The 22,457-nt window shown below is 43.5% G+C and overlaps 1 protein-coding gene across 3 annotated transcripts in view; it reads right to left on the bottom strand.

The window, feature by feature from the left end:
• LOC138528528 (interleukin-5 receptor subunit alpha-like) overlaps positions 1-22,457 on the bottom strand; it is a 291,652-nt gene that overhangs the window by 9,988 nt on the left and 259,207 nt on the right. For 2 of the 3 annotated variants that reach the window (XM_069640280.1, XM_069640282.1), the window contains one exon: positions 18,169-18,259. In XM_069640280.1, coding sequence (XP_069496381.1) covers positions 18,169-18,259 — 91 coding nt within the window. Of the gene's footprint in view, positions 1-1,554; positions 1,716-18,168; positions 18,260-22,457 lie in introns of those variants that run through there. The other variant, XM_069640281.1, reaches the window with a different exon arrangement.

Below are 22,457 nucleotides of genomic sequence, written 5' to 3'. Positions count from 1 at the left end.
CCCTCGTAGTGATTTTCATGTCCGCGGACTACCGCCATGTCCGCGGACACATCGAAAATCTGAGCGTGGTGAATGTAAATTTAAATAGTGTGCCCCATTTCCCCTTTGAAGTTGGCTCTGAAAAGAGCCGTTTTTTTTTTTTTTTTTGCAGATGCTTGACAGACACCTGTTATTTTGTATTTTTTTTCTTGGTTTTTTTTCTTACTTTACTCCTAAAATCTTCACATAACCTTCTCCAAAGCAACCCTTACATTCCAAAATAGAAAGGCATTTCCCATAAAAGATAAAGAAATGCCATCTTCTTTCAAATTAACAGCATTACTGGCATCAATATTCTCATTGTTACAGAAGAACATACTAGCTCTAAGCATGAAGGCACACATGCCTCGGTTGATGACACACCTAGCAATGTTTTGCTGAGGACAAAAAACTGAACTATTGTCCCATATTGCCCTAGGTAGTAATCCAGAAAAAAATACTTTCGCATTTGGAAGGATCTTCATTACGGCTTGAACCAAGCGTTCCAAATCAGCCAACAAAGTAGGGGCACTGACGTTGCCCAAATGGAAAGCACCATAGTGCAAAACTACCACTACCACCGTGGCCATATCCTCACAAACTTGTACGATTCCCTGCACATTGCAATCAGGCACAGTGCTCCACACCACCTCCACTCCTTTCACATCAAAGTTCTTTGCAACATGCCTGCATTCAGCGTACTGCTGTAAACCATGCACAAACATATCTCCGAGCACCAACACCCTGACTTTCTCCACTTCTGCCATCTTCACCACACACAGTCTCTTTCAACACAAATCCACAACCTCGACATCTGATTGGCTGATCCGTACAGTCTTCTTTCCATGTTGGATTTCCTGGAAAAACCCGGATGTAGCACGCCCTGTCCACGAACAGCCGCGTTGTCCGCGGACGGCGTCCACTTTACTCTCTGTGCCATTCCCTCATTGCATACAGCTAAGCAATCACACAATACGAATAACGTCCTCAGAACACCCCCATTTTGTGAATTTTCGAACATTTCAGGACAATTATCATTTCATTATTCAACATATTAACATTACAAATATTATACTTTCATCTTGTACTCTGCACACAATGCTATGTTTCTCCATTAGTAGCTCAGTATACTAGATAGAATCCCATAATACAATGCTATTTATATCAATGCATCGTTCAAAGCACTAATAACGGTATGATATTTATTGCAATATCCTTGACACTTTTTTCGCAACATTATAATAAAAATCCCTAGTACACAAATTCCTTAAAAAGTACATACACATGTGATGTCATCAGTGATTTCATCAATGACATTTGCGATGTCATCTTTGATGTCCTGGGTGTTAGTCTTAGCAGTGCACGGTGGTGGTGCGAGTTATTTTTCATAGCTTACCATAACTTGCAATTTTCAGGGGTCTTTCGGCTGTACTTAGAACCATAACGTCCCTTAAACAAACTTTTTTTAATATCATGCAAACAATATACAAACATGGCATGCAAAAACCAACTTCTACAGATGGCTTTACACAGAATGTTGCAAAGTAAGAATTTATGCTCGTTCACAGTGAAGGTCAGCTGCTTCCATTTGTTTCTCGGGCCCCGGAGAGGCTCACGAAGCGGACTATAAGGTTGTATTGTGTTTTGACCTTGACAGACAGAGATAGTGATGAAAGACTTCTCTTGAAGGAGTGTTGCTAAAACGTAAGAGAAGATAAAGATGAAATTTCTGAAACGAAACGACTTTTATATATTATATCACTATGCGAAAGATCGTTGGCACACGCAGAGTCGTATTTTGGGACTGCACCACTCGTAGACAGTGGAAATTGCAATTGTACTGTAAGTAACCCTTTAGATTATTTTATACCAAATATAATTACAATAGCGTAGCATTAAAGACCGCTCAAGTTGAACTTGTTCGTTGAAAGTGGCATAATGTTTTCTACCGCGCACTATCACCGCCGAATTGATCCCCTGTCGTTTAGAGGGCTCTGAAAAAGGCAGACGACACAGGGTGGGTTAATAGAAATAATTTAACCGGTCTATAGGCGGTCAAGCGCTCTACTCGCTGTGCCACTTCACTGTAGCCTGTCAAGTGGCACAGGGAGTACAACGCTCGCTTTGACATCCGTGCACAGCTTGCTAACGCAAGTTCGAATCCCGGCAAGGCCAAACTCAGCCTTTCATCCTTCCGTGGTCGATAAATGAGCACCACACACCGTGGTTAATAATAAGCACCGCTTAGATACCTCACGGTTCTTAGCGCTATATGAATGGGAAAATATTATTATTTTATTATTAACATACTCCGTTGCACTATCTTCGATAGCAAATAGTTTCACACCCTAATAAATGAAATGATGATTTTTAATGAAGATCGACTGGTGAGACTAATTTATGTTTTTTAAAACAGGTATGTGGCCCCATTTTGCCTATGTCACGATTTACAGACTCCAGCGGATGGGGTCTTCAACTGCCAGGTGCAGGTCCAAATATGCAACTTCATGACCCTCACCATTTTATGGGACAATCGCCAAGGACCAATATGCCCTTACGCAGTACTAGCGGCTACAAACAACATACCAACCAATAGGGTGGTCTAATGGCTCGTTGTTGGAGCAACCTTCCGATTATCAGAGCCACCATTTACTGCTTTTATCATAAACCAACAGCCTATCTACCGCAAAGGAACAACGCGTGGCTCCAAATAAACTTTTGCTGATTGACAGCAGAGACAATAGCAAATAGCTGAATATTCACTAAACATTTCATGTGAAATAAATGTACTTTACCAAATGTACAATCCTGCTGTTTACTTTTAAACCACAGTTTCATATTCCGAATTGTGGCGCACTGAGTTGTAAGCTGATCTAACACCCTCTGTACCGCAAAGGAACATTGCGTGCCTCAACATGAACTTTTGCGGATCGACAACAAAGACAAATGCAAATTGCTGAATATTCTCTAAACATATTCCGAATTGTGGCGCGCTGTGTTGTGACATAATATGTGTTGTCTTCCGGGTTCTGTGTAAAGTCACTTAGGACTGCAGAGAACTGGGCGCGTTTGATGACGCACCCTGTAACGTCATGGAGAGAGGCGGGGAATATGAATGGTTTGATAATATCAGGCTTAGGGGCGGGAGATATGATTTAGTGTCGCAAAAGCAAGTCAGCCAGGTCAATAGCGCCAGTCATAAGATTATCACATAATGTCGGCGCACACCAGTTGGATTTATTGTTTCTTTAGTGGACAAAAAGTCAGTTGACGCCCATAGGAAATTGTACTATTAGCGGACAAAAGGAGTGGTCTTAAAACACTTTCACCCTGACAACGAACAATACAAACAACGTTCTCAGAACACCCCCATTTTGTGTATTTGCAACCATTTCGGGACACCGCGAGTGTTCTTAGAACACATTCAACTAGACAGATTACAATACGGACAGCGTCCTGAGGACACCCCCAGTTTGTGTATTTATGAACAATTAAGTACACCGTGAGTGTTCATAGCTCATTTTTACCTTCCCTGCGAACAAAAATGACACATACTCCGTCCTCTAAACACCCCACCATTTAGTTTATTTACAAAATGTCAGAACAGCCGTGTTCTCCGTGGACAAATCGAATGCAACAAAAACGTCTAGCACATAAAAAAACAAAACATTGAACCTATCTCATACTCCCCCACCCTCCCCAAACACTCTTACACACCAACACACGGCACTAAATACAATTTTTTATCCATGTTTCATCGCGCTGTACGCGGTCGACGGCGAATACAAGATGGCGGACGCCAGAGAAAATCTGACGCGCTCCACGCTCCTCACCGTCCAATCAGCGAACACGTCGCATGTCCGCGGACATGACGCAAGGCCATGGGCCAATCGAGGTGCTGTCCGCGGAGCGAACAGGGAAGTCCGTCCGCGAAGCGAACACAGATATCACTAATTTTTTTGCCTTACATTTTGGTCATTTTTAAAAAAAACTACTGGACGGATTTACACCAAATTTGCAAAAGCACGCTTTCGGGACCAGGCCACCGCTCCTGCCGCAAATTTGGTGTAAATCCGTCCAGCGGTTCGGGCTGTAGCCGTGTGCAAAGTTTTTTTCCCATTCAGTCTATGGGAAAAAAAAAAGTTTTGGGACCCCCCTATAACTTTTCCCCCCCTGGACGAATTCTCACCAAACTTTGCTAAAAAATTCAGAGTGGGCCATATACTTTATTTTGCAAAGTTTGGTGAGGATTCGTCCAGGGGGAGCGAAGTTATAAGCCGCCCAAAAAGTGCTCTTCCTATGGAAACAGCAACTTAACCATAACTACACAGCCACTAACGTGGCTGTGTAATATATATATATATTGGTGGGGAGGATTTCCGACTACCACGCTTGTCCACTGGTGTCACTGTCTGACATAGATTCTTGGACTACACTACTTTTGGGATATTCCGTCGCAGGGATTTGTATGAACCTGTGATATCTAAGGCTCATAATTGCAAGAACGGACACCGCTTTCCAGGAGAGGAACACACCAAGGCCAGACTACTCTTAAACTTGTTACACCATGATGTCACAAAAGGATAAGGAAACAGCCAGAAGGGAACAAGCAGTTTCCCTGTTTTGCGAGAAGCAAACCACCTCAGATGTGGGGAAACCAAAGGGACCACAGGCAGAGGCACCGCCTAATACAGAAATTAAATTATTAAGAGAATTGGAAAAATTGCAGCGTAAGGAGATTTCAAAATGGTGGGAGGAGTTCTCACTACATAATTATGTATATGTGGGGAGAGTGCCAAGGGGCTTACGTATATTGACTACACCTACGTTCGATGAGCAAGACCCTGCAATGTTACATGAATGGGGAGAAGCAAGCGGTTTGTGTTCCGTCTCTTTTTTGAGGATCCTCATCAAATATGCAGGAATGGACAGAAAGAAAATACTGTCTAAAATACAGGAAGTGGAGGACCAACTTAAAATCATTGATCCGAGTGAAGAGGGGAAAACTATGAGAAACAGCATTGAAAAAGGACACAAAGCATTTGAAGATGATGTTAAGTTGCGCAAACAACGTAAATTTATACGCGACAAAGAAGACTATGAAAAAGGAAGGGTATTCACCTTTGCCAAACGCTTTGATACCCTCAGACTCAAATTACCCACTGGTCCCCATTTAACAGCAATGGAACTTCCGGCTGCATGTTCATCTTCGGAAGTGGATACCACGGAAATTGAAAGTGAGCAACCCATACGAAAGCTGAATTTTTTAGAAGAAATGCAGTTGGTGGGGATTGATACACGAAACAGCAACAAAAAACCAAGAGGCAGAGGCCGAGGCAAATCGGTGGGACAGAGAGGAGGAAGAAAACAAGGAGGAGTAACAGGCTCAGACGCCGGGGACAAGGACCAGGCAGCACGCAAGACCCGCTCTGGTGCCAAGAATTTGTAACAACGAATATGGAAGAACAAGATAAGTCCATCATCAACCTCTCCTCCCACCCTCTTTCAGATGACCAACTTAAAATTCTGAAACTTGGCCTCAACTTTTGCCCGACGAGCCTTTATAACTATGCAGAAACACGCATAGATTTCGACAAATATATGCGTAAGGTTAGGCTCAAAAAGTTTTTTGCTATCAACCCGTCTAAAATAACAAGTCCAGAGATGCGAGAAGGTCACACATCAGTTTCCATTGAAGATATGACTACATTTGGTAACCTCATAAGCCTGGGATCAGGCAGTGCACCATCTGATGACAACATAGATCTAGACTGGTACTCCATGAATATACATACGGACTGGCCAGGTACTAGTCAACTGAGGTGCAAATCGAGATTTAATCCCATGTTTAATCCGGGAGGACATATTGAAGCATTTCAGGATCTAGTCATCAATGATTTGAGGAAAATCAGAAAGACTAAATGCAACTATAGGGACAACCTTACACGTCAAGAACTTGATGTTCTGAAGGATCTCAGCATGTTATCAGACTGTATTATAAAACCTTCCGACAAAGGCACGAATATTGTGGTGATGAACCGTGTTGACTACATCAAGGAGGCGGTGAGACAACTCAATGATCAATCCTGCTATGCGAAATTGGGTAAGGATCCCACTGCAGGTATGAATATGAAACTTTTTGACTTGCTGAATACTTATAAAGATAAGGGTTTACTAGAGGAAGACATGTGCAAGTACTTACATCCAAAATTTCCAGTGATGCCAACCATCTATTTTTTACCTAAAGTACACAAGAACATGAGGAAGCCTCCAGGACGCCCCATTGTAACACTCTGTGGGGCACTATATGAGAACACCTCAAAATTCGTGGACGAGACTTTGGTGTCCTTTGTAACAACGCTTCCTTCTTATTTGAGACACCCCAAAGATTTTCTGAATAAAATTGATGGCATCACCTGGGAATCCACATACCTGCTCACCACACTAGATGTTGTCTCCCTATACACCTCCATTAGACATGAAGATGGGTTACGGGCCTGTGAATATTTTCTCCACACCAGGTCTATGAATTTTCTATCACACAGTCGCATGATATTGGATATGATTCACCTTTGTCTAACCAATAACTTTTTTATATTTGATAAAGAGTTTTATATACAGCTCCAGGGTACCGCTATGGGGACAACTTTTGCTCCTTCGTACGCCAATTTATTCATGGGTTGGTGGGAGAAGTTTGTTGTTTGGGGTTCAGAGTACAATGGTTATACTTCTAAAATTGTACTCTGGCTGAGGTATATAGATGATTTATTCATTATCTGGGATGGAACCAGCTCCGAGTGGTTAGACTTTGTGAAGAAACTTAACACCAATGAATTAAATCTGCAGTTTACAGAAAGCCACAACAAGACTGCTATTGTGTTTCTCGATATTCTTGTTAAAGTGGCCCTCGAGGAACTTGTTACGGAACTTTATAGGAAACCGACAAGTTCAAATATACCACTACATGCAAAGAGCAATCATCCCACCTCCCTGAAATGGTCTATACCATATGGCGAATTTATTCGGATAAGAAGGAATTGTTCTAGACTGGAGACTTTTGATGCAGAATGTAGATATATGGCTCATAAATTCAAACAGAGAGGTTACCCCAAGAAAATATTGGAACGAGCATATCATAAAGCAAGGGACCAAGACCGTTCTTTATTATTAACAACTACAGTGTTACCATCATCACAAGAATGTCAGAATGAGACACGTCTCATTCTTACTTATGGTACGAATTCTCAAAACATACGACAGATTATGAGAAAACACTGGCATGTTCTACAATTGGACGAACATTTGGGAGGGATCCTGGGAGACAGGATGAACATTACATTCAGACGTTCTGCCTCACTTAAAGACAATCTTGTATCTAGTTTTATGAGTCCTTCCTCGCTCCCTAGCGGCTCTACCTGGCTACATACATCAAATATAGGCTTTCAAAAATGTAGGAAATGTAAGGCCTGTCAGTTTGCCAAGGATGTTTCTAGCTATGATCACCCTATTTTGGCTAAAAGTATTCCTATCACATCGCGAATCACCTGTGACACCGAGTACGTGGTTTATGTGCTCGCGTGTTCGTGTGGTAAGTTGGAAGTACCATAGGAAGACTTAAGCTGCGGATGTTGCAGCATATTCGAGCCATTAAAAATGTTGATGCAACATACCCCATTGCTTTACACTTTAAAGTAGTACACGATGGTAAGCTTGATGGCTTTACATATTTTGGCATCTACACCATAGCCAAACACCCTAAGGGTGGCAATAGAGAATTGGCACTGAGACAGTTGGAAACTAAATGCATTCTTGACCTTGACACGAAGAAACCAAGAGGTCATAATTTGGATGAAGAACTTTATACTTTTTTAGGGACCTAATGATAACACCTATTTCCCCTAAACGATGTCATTAAGAGTTATATTGTAGTTCTTCCTTTTTTGGCATGTATAAGTGATACAACTTTCCATTCTGTTTTATCTTTATCTCGCAAACCCTCATTTTCATTTGCATTTTCCTCTTCCACCCTTTCTCTCTCTTTTTTATACCAGCTGCTATGAGAGTGCCTTCTAGACTTACGTTCTATATTTATCACATATTTCATATGCGAGATGGTATGTATATTTCTTGAGACTCATTAGCATACAAACACTTTGAGATCCACAAGCTGTCTGAGGTCTCACAACCAGATGTACAAAAGTTGATGTGCGCTATTCATATATGGTATTTTTCATGTGGTATTTTTTAAGAGATATTTCTTATTTGGTATTATCACATGATTCTTGCAGGTTACAGACTCCATCCTTTTGATTGACTTTCTACAGTTAGCTTTATTCATTTTTGTAGTGCATTTTTTACTTGCTTTTCTATTAGATTTGCTTTTGGTTTCTGTGATTCTATATTTCTGTTTCTCTTTTTTTGTTAATCATAGGTATGTAATGTACATGCCAGTGGTCACTGTGTTTCCCCTCAGGGTTTGAGGTCATGTTTGAATCCGCACTGCTTTAATCTAGGGGTTACCCCCTTTTTGGGTTAAGTATATAGATTATTCTACAGGGCTCACTTGAGTATGTATTTCTTTCCTTTACTCCTAGCACAGCAGAGGATATATTTCTGTTTTTAGAATTGTGATGTATTTGTTCCTCATCACATCTTTTTCTAATTTTGTTTCATGTAAGTGCGCCAAGGTTACATACATAATTGGGTATCCATTACCCTGTCTCTGTCTTACTATCCCCTCTTTTTTCCTGCCTTTTTATATATCTCTTCTGCATCTAACAAATGTTTTTTGGATTTTTAGATCCATAATTATTACATGCTGTGCAAGAATGTTGTTTTCTACTATGCTGGCTGTGTGAACTATTTTTAAAGATTGAATTTCTGGTTTAAAGTGTATATTGTAACTATCTTTTTGCCATTTTGCACAAGTCGAATGTTTACAGGCACTATGCACTTTATATTAGGAACTTTGCACTTTATGCAAAATATGCACTGGGCACTTTACAGCAATAAGGCAATCAGCACTTTAGAGACCAGGACTAGTTCACTAGGAACCATATATTAGGGTTGGTGCAGTCCTATAATTTTGCATAGGGCAGTACACCCAACTCGTATGTTCCATTTAGTCACACAGTATAAGTTTAATTGAGGATTGCATGTAACATTCTTAGTTCATTTCTTTGCCCATAATTAAATATAATAATGGGTTATGCGTGAAGATTATAATTCCGCATTAGATTGCAAAAGGCGGATGCATGATCTGGGGATACCTTTATTTATCGCAAGCCAAAGAACACACATACACGGGGTGTTAAATGAGCGTATATTTTTCGAGGCTGCTACCAATAGTTATGTAAGCGAAATGAGAACTATTATATGCATTTTGGGTTTTAACATGCTCTTAAATATGTTTATTCTCCCATTTGGAACGTCACGCACTAAGCGCTAATTATCCATGTGGTTATGTTATTTATAATATGTGAGATGTTCAATTATTCTCCATTTTGGTTTAACGATTGAGCAAGTGTCAATAATGCATGTAATATCGCTGAGTAAGTGGATTTATACACTAAGTAGCATCTGACATGTGCTCAAACATTGTGGTAATTACAAGCTTCTTTATACATTCAAAGATGTCTGCCACTGAAATGCAATTCAAGCACAGCCTGTGAAAGGGATACATTCTATCTGATACAGAGATCAAAGAGACTAAGTACCCTTTTTAAAGTCACCTTGTTTATGTTTGCACTTTCTAACGTGATCAAGCGGTCTGTGCACCGCGAAACGCGTCGTTTTCTGGTCTTTTTTCCTTATCATGCTGACATTAAGAATAAAGCATTGTCAGTTTGGACTAACATTGGAGTGTTTTTTCCTCTTTGTAGAGAGCTATTAGGGCTTCTCTACTGTTCTTGGGAGTGCATTTCCGCTGACTTTTTTTCCCGGTTCCATCCAGGATCTGGGAAATTGGTTTTTTTCTTCATATATATATATATATATATATATATATATATATATATATATATATATATATATATAAAACACGGCCTGCAGTAGCAGCCGTGTAGTTATGGTTAAGTTGCTAAACCCATAGGAAGAGAACTTTTTGGGCGGCTTATAACTTTGCTCCCCCTAGACCAATCCTCACCAAACTTTCCATTAAAAGTATATAGCCCGCTCTGAATTATTCTGGCAAGTTTGGTGAGGTTTCGTCAAGGGGCGGGTAAAGTTATAGAAGGTCCCAAACATGTATTTTTTCACACATATATATGAACATATGAACAATGGTCTTTTGATAGCAGAAGAATGTACAGACAAGCAGCGCAACAAAGGTTTGAATTCCGATCCGTGCTTAGAAACACTTGTTGCTAGTAAGCGTGTTATAAAAGAACAATTATAATTATAATTAGATTTGATGGGAAGCAGTGAGGGAGTACAATGGGGTGAGTTTCAGTGACCCTCTGACCAGGATGTTGTGGTGTGTAGACATAACCCATTAGAAAAACATATCTCATAACACAAATCCTGCATTAGGACCCATAAACAAATAGCCCCATTGGTGGATAATTTTTTTGCAATACAACCATTCCCCAGATTCACTTGCATGGACGATCCTCAACAAACCACATGCCCCAAAGAGTGCTGGTGATTTTTTCTGTCATGCTACTACGGCAAGAACAGATGTGGGCGTTCAAATTACAGGCTCACCTACATGGGCTGAATGAAGAGAATGAATTTGACTGAGTAACATATATGGAGCATGAGCAAACGTTTGGCTATGAAACTTGGATCCTTTGACCATTCTATGCCCTAGTTAGTACTCAGAGGGAATCCATTTTTGGTCTGGGACAGGTGGCATGACCACCATTTTTGTGACTTGGTAGCCCTATCTACATTAATGTGCATTGGAGCTATAGGAGGTACTACTAGGAGGGCACTCTGCTTTTCGGTCTGTGCCAATGTGCCATGACCTCCATTTCTGTGACTTGGTAGTCTAGCTACACTAATCTGCACTGGAGCCATGGGAGGCACTCTCCACTACAGATGGCGGTTATGTAGCACCCAAGCCCAGATGGAATAATCCTGATGACCAGAAGGGGATGGGCAGAGTCAATACATGCACGCAGTGGTGACACAGCGGGAACAGGAGCAGCCTGTGGTACGTGCATTCCGTGCTACTACACTGTCGCTACCATATCAAAGCTTAATTTTTCACCCCTTTTTGAGCAGCATTGCTAGTACATTAAATACTCCTTGGCAGCAGGTACCCACAGTCTGATTACAATATGGAGACTGCTGTCACTTGTGTATTGAACAGTTCAGAGAATTATCGTGCCATAGCCATGCTCATTGAACAGGCACTACATTAATGATGAATACATTTTTCTATGGCTGGTTTTCCCCATTTAAGATGGCGGCTGCCATAAGTGTGGATGGTTAAACTTATGGCAGTTGCCTATCGCGCCCGCGCACAGGCAAAAGGAACAAGGAGATAAGGCAACGCACTTAGGCTCTGACCATATAAGTAAGAACGTGGGGCAGACATGATTTACCAGATGCATTTGACCACTGTGTTTGCGGTAGACGGTCTAGTTGGATAACGTAAGCCACTTAAGAGTTAATTCATACATTATCCTCTATTGGTTTACTCCCTCCACAGGCTGGCATTCAACCTGTCTCCTATTCTATAGATGATAGCTGTTCGAGTGGACAACTATACACAGGGATGCAAGACACAGATAGCCCCTCCAGTTGCCTATTGTTAGGGGAACATGCATTGTTGTTGGAACATGATGTATGATAGACACAATCAAGCTTTGGATGCCCCGTTACTCAGCTCTTTTGACCTGTATGCTCTAGCGCGTGACTGTTTTGGCCATCACATCCATGCGAGTTATGGACAACAGTCCATACTATCCACATTTATGAGTAGTCCATTTAAATTATGGTGGTGACGTGTGACAATAGTTCATGGCTGTTTACTAATGGTGAAAAAAAAAGACAAATGGTTTCCTAATTTAGGAAACCTGTGTCCCCTGCACACTATCTATGAGGCAAAAAGCCTATATGTATTATTTGGTATCAGAGGCTACGTCTGTTGTGTCTGACTCCACACCGGGAGTGCAGGGCCAGGCCTTCCTCTTAGTTTAAAGGAAGTTTGTTTAGTAATTATAGAATGTTTTTTTGAAAACTTAATCCGCCAGGGTGTTTAGCAGAAACACCATAATTAGTAGTTGACAATTCAATATTGGTTTACAACAAATATTTATTCATATAAAAATACATTCAGTATAACTGGCCCAACGCGTTTCAAGTTCACTTGTACTTTTCATCAGGGGCAAACATGATTATTCTTACAAAAATGTTCAATGAAAGAAAAAAATATATTCAAACATTAATATCATATTATTATATATCTTATGTTCATACATACATTTCTCTCAATATTTTACAAAGACATCTGATAGTATCACAGTTATATTTCCATATACTAGAAAGAACGTGTATGTTGTATAGGAAAAATGACAACCATGTCATTCCTATCCTAGAAATTCACACTTTTAGTGCTGTTCTAGCACCTGATTTGCAATTCTAGACCACAAAGGTATATCATACTCATTGTTATGGCAAGGATCAGTAGAAATAATAAGAAGAAGGTAGCAACTAGTTCTTGCTAATCTAATGGTGGCTAAACTGAAATGTAAGTTAAAAAAAGGCTTTTCAGTGGCCCCATCGTATGCAAATATCTCCATGAATCAATTAGAAACCACTCGTGTATTAGAGAACCAACAATGGAGAGACAAAGTGAGGAGTTGGAGATGATACATAGATGATATTTTCGGGATTTAGATCGGTTCCGAAAGCGAACTACTTGAGTTTTGGGAAACCTTGAATGGCTACACAATAGAGATAGGCAAACCAATGGTGAATTTCCTGGATGTAACAGTTGAAAGGTTAGGAGTGGGACTCAGAACTAAAATCTAAAAGTCTTTTTTGTTAATTTGCCAGCCTACATACCAAGGCTGAGTACTTCTCCTCTGCACCTTGAATTACATTTACCCAACCTTTTAAGGCCTTGTAGAATTCCCATAATTCACTGAACTAACTATTGAATAGGTTTGCTCTGTGGCATTTAGCTTTTTTTGTTTACTAATGGTGAACAGTCCTGTGGTATTATAGCTGAAACCAACGGGGTGGCTTGCCCAGGGGGGTGTGTGTTTTGTGCTCCTAGCTTGTGCCTTAGTTGAAGTCTGAATAGTTGTGTGTAATAATAGTGTTACTAGTAGAAGTTGACAATGTTTCCTGTCTCTTTTTGTCTTCGATGCAGATTATAGGTCATCAACAGACATTATCAACTAGTGAGGAGTTCATAAGCAGATCTCTAACATGATGATATAATAAGTGCCCTGGTCCTGATGAAGGTGACATTCGTTTTTTCCAGTCACTGAAAACAGTCAACCACCTGTTGTTGATATTTGGGATACAACGATTTCCTGCTGATATCCCTCCAATCATTTGGGATACATCGAGAAAGCTATATCATTTTTATGTACCTATCTTCCTGTTATTTCGTGCCAACTGGGGGGCGGGGGGTGGTTTGTGTTCTTTTAATGGACAGAATATTAGGTTGTCCAGCGCACACTCAGACAAGGGTCAATTAAATGTTGAAAATCCTTGCCTTACTGCCCTGCGATAATAATTTTTTTGTACTCGTAGTAGTCTTCTTGACTCTCGGGTATTGAGTATTTTTAAGTTTTCGATTTGAGTTTATTCTTTAGGGACATTGTATTCTCTCTATACCTATTAACCAGTCGGCATACCACCAGTGCCTAGGGACAGCAGAGACCCAGGATAAGTTATTTCTTCCTGAGGGACAGGAGCTGTTTAGAATTAGGTTCTCCTATAAGAAATATACATATTGTCCACCCTTTTGTGTTCTAAAAGAGTAAATGGAACAGTTGCAGGGGACAATACATGGGTGGACTTACATAGATTAAAGACAATTTTATGTTATGTTATGTTGTTTTGCATTTGTATAGCGCCTTATGTATCATTGGTATGATCTCAAGGTGCTGGTAGGTTGAACGCCCTCGGGAACCGCAGTTCAAGTCAGTTGAGAGAGAGAGAGAGAGAGAAAGAGTCGTAAAGTGCGTGGGCGCACCAGGTATGTGTGCAGCTGCTGTGGTTGTTGCATGATAGCTGCTTCTTAGCGGTAGGTGTGGTGCTGAGGAGATCAGTTGAATGTGTTCAGCCTGGAGGGTGGACATCCAGACTGAGTTCTGGCTGCGTTCGGCCTGAGGAGACGCCTAAGCTAGCCGGTATGTGCTAGCTAGCTGTGTTTAATTAGGATGATGGGTAGTTTGACAAGTCACGTTAGTATGAGAACAGCTTTACCGAATGTGTCATAGTACTGCTGTGTTCTAGTTGAATGGTGGTGTATAGGAGAGAGTAAGCGTAGTAGTGTGATATTGTGGTAATCAGTAAACTGTATGTGACCAGGCACACTCAATGATGTTGGGAATACCTTCTAAATTCAACTTTTTGGACAAAGTTAAAAGCACAAATGCAGCAAAAATTGAGGCAGCACTCACCTGTACCCCAGATGGAAAATGGCGGCAGGTGGCTGTTAACGGGGCCCTAAACCCAGGCGGAGGATGGCGAGTAGCCAATGGGAGGGGATGGGTGGGTCAGGAGGCGAGAGGGAGAGCAGGAAGGGGACACAGGGGGTCGGGGGCCAAGGCCCAGGGGCCTGCAAGCAGTATTTGGACAAAATTAAAAGCACAAATGCAGCGAAAATGGAGGCAGCACTCAACTGTTCCCCAGATGGAAAATGGGTGCAGGTGGCTATTAACGGGTCGCTAGACCAGGCTGAGGATGGCGAGTAGCCGTGGGTTGGGAGGCGGGAGGGAGAGGGAGAGCAGGAAGGGGACACAGGGGATTGGGGGTCAAGGCTCACGGGCCTGCAAGCACTTTTTGGACATAATTAAAAGCACAAATGCAGAGAAAATGGTGGCAGCACTAACCTGTTCCCCAGATGGAAAATGGGATCAGGTGGCTGTTAATGTGTCGCTAGACCTAGGCTGAGGATGGCGAGTAGCCAATGGGAGGCGATGGGCAGGTAGAGAGGGAGAGCATACTTGCCAACATTATGTGACCAAAAAGATGTAGGACTTTTCAAGTTTGAAAAACAATAATTCCCATAACAATGACATCACAGGAAAATACAAAACATACAAACAGCACAACATGGAAAGATGTTGAAATGTTAAAAATGTATAATTCTGAATGCTAACACCAAATTGTCGGCAGATGCTGTGTGATGGCGTTACACTCTGCCACTTGCTTTCCCTGCTGGTTCACCTAAAGGTTATACTGGCAAGAGTGCAGGAGAGAGTCACTTAGCTGACAGGTCAGTGGATTGGTCTGAGCCCAATCAAAATAATCACCTACTAGCCCACTGTACAGACAGACTAATTAATGTGTTGCATGCTTTGTACTGGGCTGGTCTCAAGCAGTCTGCCTTAGAATCACAGAAATTACTTGCCACTGTAAAAAGCAGTAGGATCTGTCACTGAAATCTGTAGGCGGTAGGGCTTCTTCAAAAGTAGTTGCCTACTGCCTAAATCTGTAGGGTTGGCAAGTATGGGAGAGGGAGAGCAGGAAGGGGACACAAGGGATGGAGGGTCAAGGCCCACGGCCCTGAAAGCACTTTTTGGAAAAAATTAAAAGCACAAATGCAGCAAAAATGGAGGCAGCACTCACCTGTTCCCCAGATGGAAAATGGGGGCAGGTGGCTGTTAACGGGTCGCTAAACCCAGGCTGAGGATGGCGAGTAGTCAATGGGAGGCGATGGGTGGGTCAGGAGGCGGGAGGGAGAGCAGGAAGGGGACACAGTGCATCGGAGGTCAAGACTTAATCAATGTTAGATATTTTAAGTGCAGGTAGGTGCTATGGCCAGCTCTGTTAGGGATGTCAATTTGATGGAAGGTGTGTTGCAGTGGAGGTGAGGAGGTAGGCTTCAATTTGGCTTTAAACAAATCACTGTGGACTGTACATGACTGTGCGGGGGGGGGAGAATTCCATGCATGTGGAGAAAGAAGAGAGACAGAGCAGAAGCGAGAGGAAGCACAGGTAGAGCTAGGTGCCACAGAGAAAGTCAAGGAGGCAGCGCAGAGATTATGGGAAGACTTGTAGAGCTGGATAAGGAAGATGGATATAGTGGTACCTTATCGTGGATAGATTTGTGAACCAGGAGAAGAAATCTAAACATGGCCCTGTTTTACATGGTCAGCTATCCAGCCTTGTGATGGTCAGAGGAAGAAGGTGTGGGAGTTCAAAGAGAGTCCCGGTAGCCAAGCTAATTACCTTGTCAAGAGGTCAGAAACCATAGAGATGCTGGCACGGTAGTTCATATAAGTTGTGGCATAAATGTAAGTTAGGTTCTGTTGACGTCCTCTGTACTATATGCATGTAAAGGCTTGGATGCAGGTCCATCCAGACCTTTGAAAAGTTATTTTTGATTTGTTTGATGTGGCATTACCTCTACCCTTGCTTACTTTCAATATGTAACGTTTTAAAAATCTGCACTTCACTATCTGTCCGGCAGGAACATCTCAGCTCAGGGCACAGTGATCAAACTAGGGAAATTAGGCTTTCAACAGGGCACTGATATATAGTATAAAAGATGCCTGTCTGCAAGATTGGGGGGGGGTCTCCTGTTGTTACAGTAGATGCATATGCACCCAGATACACCTAGTAGTTGTATTATTGGTACAGTGGGGGTTAGCCTACTGACCTGCTGCTACCTTTTTAAGTGTTATTGCAATACTGTTATTATTGTTGTTAGCAACAATTTCAAGCAGTAGCAATTGTTTGATAAGTGTGTAACCATTGTTTTTGAAAAGGTCTGTGCCTTTTCTGGAAATCTTAGGTATCTTGTGTGTAAGGTAAGCTACAGGGTGAGCTCTTTCTTCAGTAACTGTAACTCCTGCTTGTACTTCCATAATCACAAAGACTTGAAGGATGAGATTCTCCCTCATCCCGTGTTGTCTGCATTTGTATTTCGAAAAGTGGTTGGGTAGAATAAGAACAGTAACTCTTTGCTGATAGAGGAGAGTTTCTAGTGGCAAGCCATGAAGATCCAAATATGTTTACATTTGCCTCCCAAGCAGAAAGTAGGTGTGAATTACTTACCCAACCACTTCAAAGAAATTGCTAATTTTAAGCCTACTCCCCCAATGCATTATCACAGCTACTTTGGGGGGCAGGGGGCGGTGGGTGGTTCTGCTTTTGCTTGTGTGCTACCTGGCATTAAGGTTGCTTTGCATTTCAAGTTGTGTACATACTGTCATGTATAAGCTAGCCTATGGGAACATTGGAGTGGGTGATGCATACATCAGTCTATGCGCCACAGTCCTTAACCTCTGCCTAAATTCTCACTGCGAGTCCCCGAGCAGGATTTCATTTATGAAACAGATTTGCTCAATTCTTTAGCATTTTCAGTATATTTAAGCAGCAAAAATCTGCTCTCTGGAAAATAAAAAGAAAGGATAAAAAGAAATACAAACAAAGCAGGTCACTAGCAGAAAGGTTCAAACCCAGATGCCAACACTGCTCTCACTCTCAAGTCAGGTGTTAAAACCTCTACACTGTCAATCTTTTGATTACAATGCACAAAGATGTGCATATGAACTCAAAAGCAGATCACAGTGGATCAGTAAGTACCGGACACCATCTTGATCATGACATCTTGAAGATGCCATTCAGTGCCTGTGATAAATGTCTCTAGATTATGTGACCAGAAGGGCATGGCTGAACCTCAGTGCATGGACAGTGCTATTGGTGTCTAAGGCCACACTCTAGAAAGAGTGGAGTTGTGCAGTTAGTTTTCATTAAGGCGTATCCATGGTCAAGAAATACATTGAATGCATTATTAGGTGGATCACTGAGATGCAGAGTACTGTAGTACTAAAAAGAGCTCATTGGTGTGTCACTGAAGATTCCATAAATCCATGACAAAAACCATATCAATTAACATAGCAGTTCATAGGCAAATTAACCATTTATCCCACTGTTCCAGACCCAGAGTATGTAATTGATGGTAATAATGTGAATAATGAAATATTCATGCACATTTAAAGGAAATACACCTACCTTGCTGTCAGTTTCATTTGAAGCAAACCACTGTTCCAGTTTCTTAGAGGGAACAGGAATCGGCATGAAGATCATATTCAGCCCTCCATATCTAGATATGATATGATATGATATGGCATTTATAACGCACCTATACACAAGTGAAGGGGCGACAAGGCAAGGGAGGGGGAACAAAGGGAGGACAGGGACAATGACCTTACTAGGCCAGGTGACATTGAGATTGTGCAAGTGCGGGGGGAAGGGGCAAGGGGTATAGTGCAGAGGGAAGGGGCAGTGCAGTACATGGGATAAACAGTAAAAATAAATAGAAGAATTAAAGCAATAAGTAAAAGCTGTGGCCAGATAGTGGCAAGTGCAAGGGTAAGTGCAGACAAGTGTCAAGTGCTGGTAGGGGGCTGTAGGGATAAAGAAAACAGTACCCAAGTGCGCGGGATTCCAGGGAGGCAGTGCAGGTGTGCAACTGCGGGAAGGGGACCTGGGCCCGAGATGAGAGGGTAGCCAGGTGACCAGTGCAGTTTCAGTTTCAGCCAGGAGTTCACAGGGGAGAGAAGGAGAGAAAGCAGAAGCAAAGAGGAAGGTTTTGAGGTGCTTCCGGAACCAGAGATGGTTCTCCTCAAGTTTCAGGGAGGCAGGGGAGGCTGTTCCAGAGGGAGGCCACAGCCGAAGAAAGAGATCTACCACCAATTTGTTGCTTGGAGAAGCAACTGACTCTGAGGGAGTTGGAAGCGGATGAGAGAAGAGATCGAGAAGAAAGATATTTAGGAAGAGAGAGTTGAAGATAGTGAGGCTCCATGCCCCAAAAGGCCTTGTGGACAATGCAGAGGGTTTTGAACTTAATCCTCACAGCGACTGGGAGCCAATGCAGAGATTTCAGTCCTGGAGAGATACGATCCCTGGGCTTGAGGCAAAGGACAAATCTCACAGTCCTGTTCTGGATGAGTTGCAGAGGGCGGAGAGTAGAAGCAGGCAGATTTAGAAAGAAGCTGTTGCAGTAGTCCAGCCTAGAGAGAATCAGAGCTCTGGAGACAGTGAGCTCCTGGGGAAAGGAGAGGAAAGGAAGAATACCTCTGAGGAGGTGCAGCTGGTAGTGTGACTTCTTAGATATGTCAGAGGTGTGAGGAAAGAAGGAGAGTGTGGAGACGAAGATGACCCAGAGGTTTTAGCCTCACAGATGGGAGCAGGAAGAGGGCCAAGAGAGGCCGGCCAGAGAGTGACAGGAAAGGAGGGAGCAGGTGTGCAGATGAGGAGAATACTCGGTCTTACTGGCATTAAGGCAGAGATCATTGGCTGCACACCACTCCTGGATAGCAGACAGACAGTCAGAGATGAGAGAAGGAGAAGAAGTGGTGGAAAGGAGCCTGAAAATGAGTTGAGTGTCATCCGCATAGCACTGAAAGTTGGGGCAGAGAGCGGCAATGCGGTGGGCAATAAGTGGCAGGTATTGGTTGAACAGCCAGGGCAAGAGGTTGGTCCCCTGGGGAACACCGCAGGTAGAGATAGAGATAGAGGAGAGGAAGGACTCAAGTTGGACCTGGGAGGATCGATCAGTGAGGAAAGAGGTCAGCCAAGCCAGGGCCTGATCTGTGATACCCAGGTTATCACGGAGACGGTTGAGTATGATGGCATGGATGACCATGTCAAAGGCAGAGGAGAGATCAAGTAAGATGAGGACACAGGGGGTGTTGGAATCGAGGTTGGAGAGCAGATCTTCATGGATGTTGAGGAGAGCAGTTTCCGTGCTTTTGGCAGCTCTGAACCCAGACTGGTGGTCATGGAGCCAACCAACGATTCAGTGTGAAGATTAAGTTGGGAGATGGCCAGCTTTTCCAGGAACCTGCCCAGGAAAGGAGTGATGGAGATTGGACGATAGTTAGCCGGGCAGGCCAGGTCAGTAGAGGGTTTCTTAAGAAGAAGGTGCACAAGGGAGTGCTTCAGTGGGGAAAGGAAGACTCCAGTGTCGAAGGAGTGGTTGCAGAAGCGGCCAGAGCAGGAGCCAAGGTGTCAATGTGGTCTTTGATGGTTTTAGAGGAACAGGGGTGAACCTGTTTTGATGAGACTTTCATAGATTGGACTTGTATAGAAACCTCATCTGGGGAGAACAGGGGATAGGCAGAGACGGAGGGAGGAGAGGTGGCCGAAGAAGGGCTAGGGGAAGAGCAGGGAGTAGAGGGGCCAGGTGTAGAGGAAGAGAGAGAGGACAGGATGTCCTGAGTTTTAGAGATGAAATGAGAAGCCAGGGCCATGCAGAGGGTGTGGGAAGCAACAGGAGAGGTAGAGACTGCAGCAGGATTGGCCAGCTCCTTACAGATTTTAAAGAGTTCGGTCGAGCTGTTAGATGCCGCAGAGACGCAGACTTGGATGTGGGATCTCTTCTTGATGCAGACAGAGAGCCGGTATTGCCTTTGGAGCAGGCGGCAGGCCAGTTTATCAGAGGATGTACCAGAAGCATGCCATTTCCTCTCAGCCACCCTGCACTTACGTTTAAGGGTGGCGAGGTCTGAGTCGTACTAGGAGTTGCACTTGGCTTTGGGCTTCAAGCGGATCCTCAAGATAGGGGCAAGAAAATCGAGAGTATCAGATATAGCAGAGTGGAGCACAGGGAGGGCTGTGTCAGGGTGTGAGTCAGCCAAAGGGGAAGGGGCGGCGTTGATAGTGGCAGCGAAAGGCTCAACTGACACATGCTTTATTGGTCGGATAACCGAGAAGGTAGGTGGCAGTGCTGGAGTTGGCTTGGCTTGAGGGGTGGAGAGAGTGAGATGGGAGAAAAGGAGAAAGTGATCACTCCAGGAGAGAGGGGTGGTGAGAGGGATAGAGGGGCGAAGGTCTGAAGAGATCAGAACATCAAGAGTGTGTCCTGCAGAGTGAGTCGGGCCAGAGAGAAGGATAGAGAGTGAGAGAGAGTCGCAGAGGTCGTGAAAGAGTCCAGAGGAAGGACAGGAAGCATCCAGGTGGATGTTAAAGTCTCCAAGAAGGAGGAGTTGAGTGGTCGAGACCAGGAGGGAAGAGGAGAGGTCTGCCCACTCAGAGAGGAAAGAGGAGGTCAGTTGGCCGATAGATGGTAGCCGCAGTAAGGGAATGGCTAGGAGAGACAGGGAGCCTGCAGACAAGGCATTTGAAAGAGGAGTAGGCCTGCATAGGAATGACAGAGGCAGGAATCCACTCAGGCAAGATCAGGGCTACACCCCCTCCAGAACGGTTGGACCTGGGTGCGGAGAGGATCTTGTAGCCATCAGGGAGGAGAGTGTCAAAGCTCGTGACAGAGCTGGCCATGAACCATGTCTCGGTGAGACCGAGGACATTGAGGTCAAGTTCTTCAAGGAGGCAGCAGATGTCAGAGGAGTGTTTGACAGCTGAGCGAGAGTTAAGAGTGGCAATATGGAGAAGGTTGCCATCCATGAAAGACTTCCGGGGAGGGGTACAACTCAGAGGTACTCCCTGCAGAGGTGTAGAAGAAGCCCAAGGGGGGGCAGAGGAGGAAGGAGGAGCGGGCAAGGTTGCCAAGGAGGAGACGCAGGGAGAGGCAAGGAAGCCGTGGAGGGAAGCGAAGGGACAGCAGGAGAAGGAAGGAAATTGATGAGGTGCGGGAAGCGTCTATGAAAGAGGAGAAGATTGGCCTGAGGGCCTTGGACCAAGACGGTACCATTCAGGTAAACATTAATGATGACCTTAGAGGAGTTGAAGGAGGCCAGGAAGGCCTTCCGACCGGGTTCCACCATTAATGGGAGAAGAAGAGAGAGGAGAAAGCACAGAGACCATATGAAGAGTCCATAGGTCTGGCGAGGGAACGACAAAGAGGATGTCAGTGAGGATTTGCTTAGAGGAGGCACTGGTATAGGTGTCAGCGATAGGGAGGCCTGGGTTGGAGACCAGGATGTTCTTTTTGAACATCTTCCTACCAGATTTAGTGAGGAGAGCAGGATAGTCAATAGAGAAGCAGTTAGAAAAGATAGGAGAGACAGAGAGCACCATAGAGTAGGTGGGGAGAGGAGAGAAGAGGAAGGGGGATGGAAGGGGATGTAGGGGCGGGGAGAACACTAGGGAAGGACGCAGGGAGGGGTGCAAGCAGACAAGACAAGGAGAGACGAGACAATAGTAGACAATTGAACAAAACAACAAGGGCACAGACAGTAGTAGAACAGTATCTACGTGAACGCCTTGCTAAGAAGGAAAAACCCAAAGACAGCACTACTTTCACACTGTAGTTTAACAACAGAGACGGCACACCTAGGTCTAAGAGCTCTGTATAGTGGAAGAAAAACCTAGGTTTCACAGTGCAACTTAAATACTTT

The sequence above is a fragment of the Ambystoma mexicanum genome, chromosome 7q (genome assembly GCF_040938575.1).
Source record: "Ambystoma mexicanum isolate Mex_15411 chromosome 7q, UKY_AmexF1_1, whole genome shotgun sequence".
NCBI classification, from domain to species: Eukaryota; Metazoa; Chordata; class Amphibia; order Caudata; family Ambystomatidae; genus Ambystoma; species Ambystoma mexicanum.
This window is presented reverse-complemented; position numbering and strand designations above follow the sequence as displayed.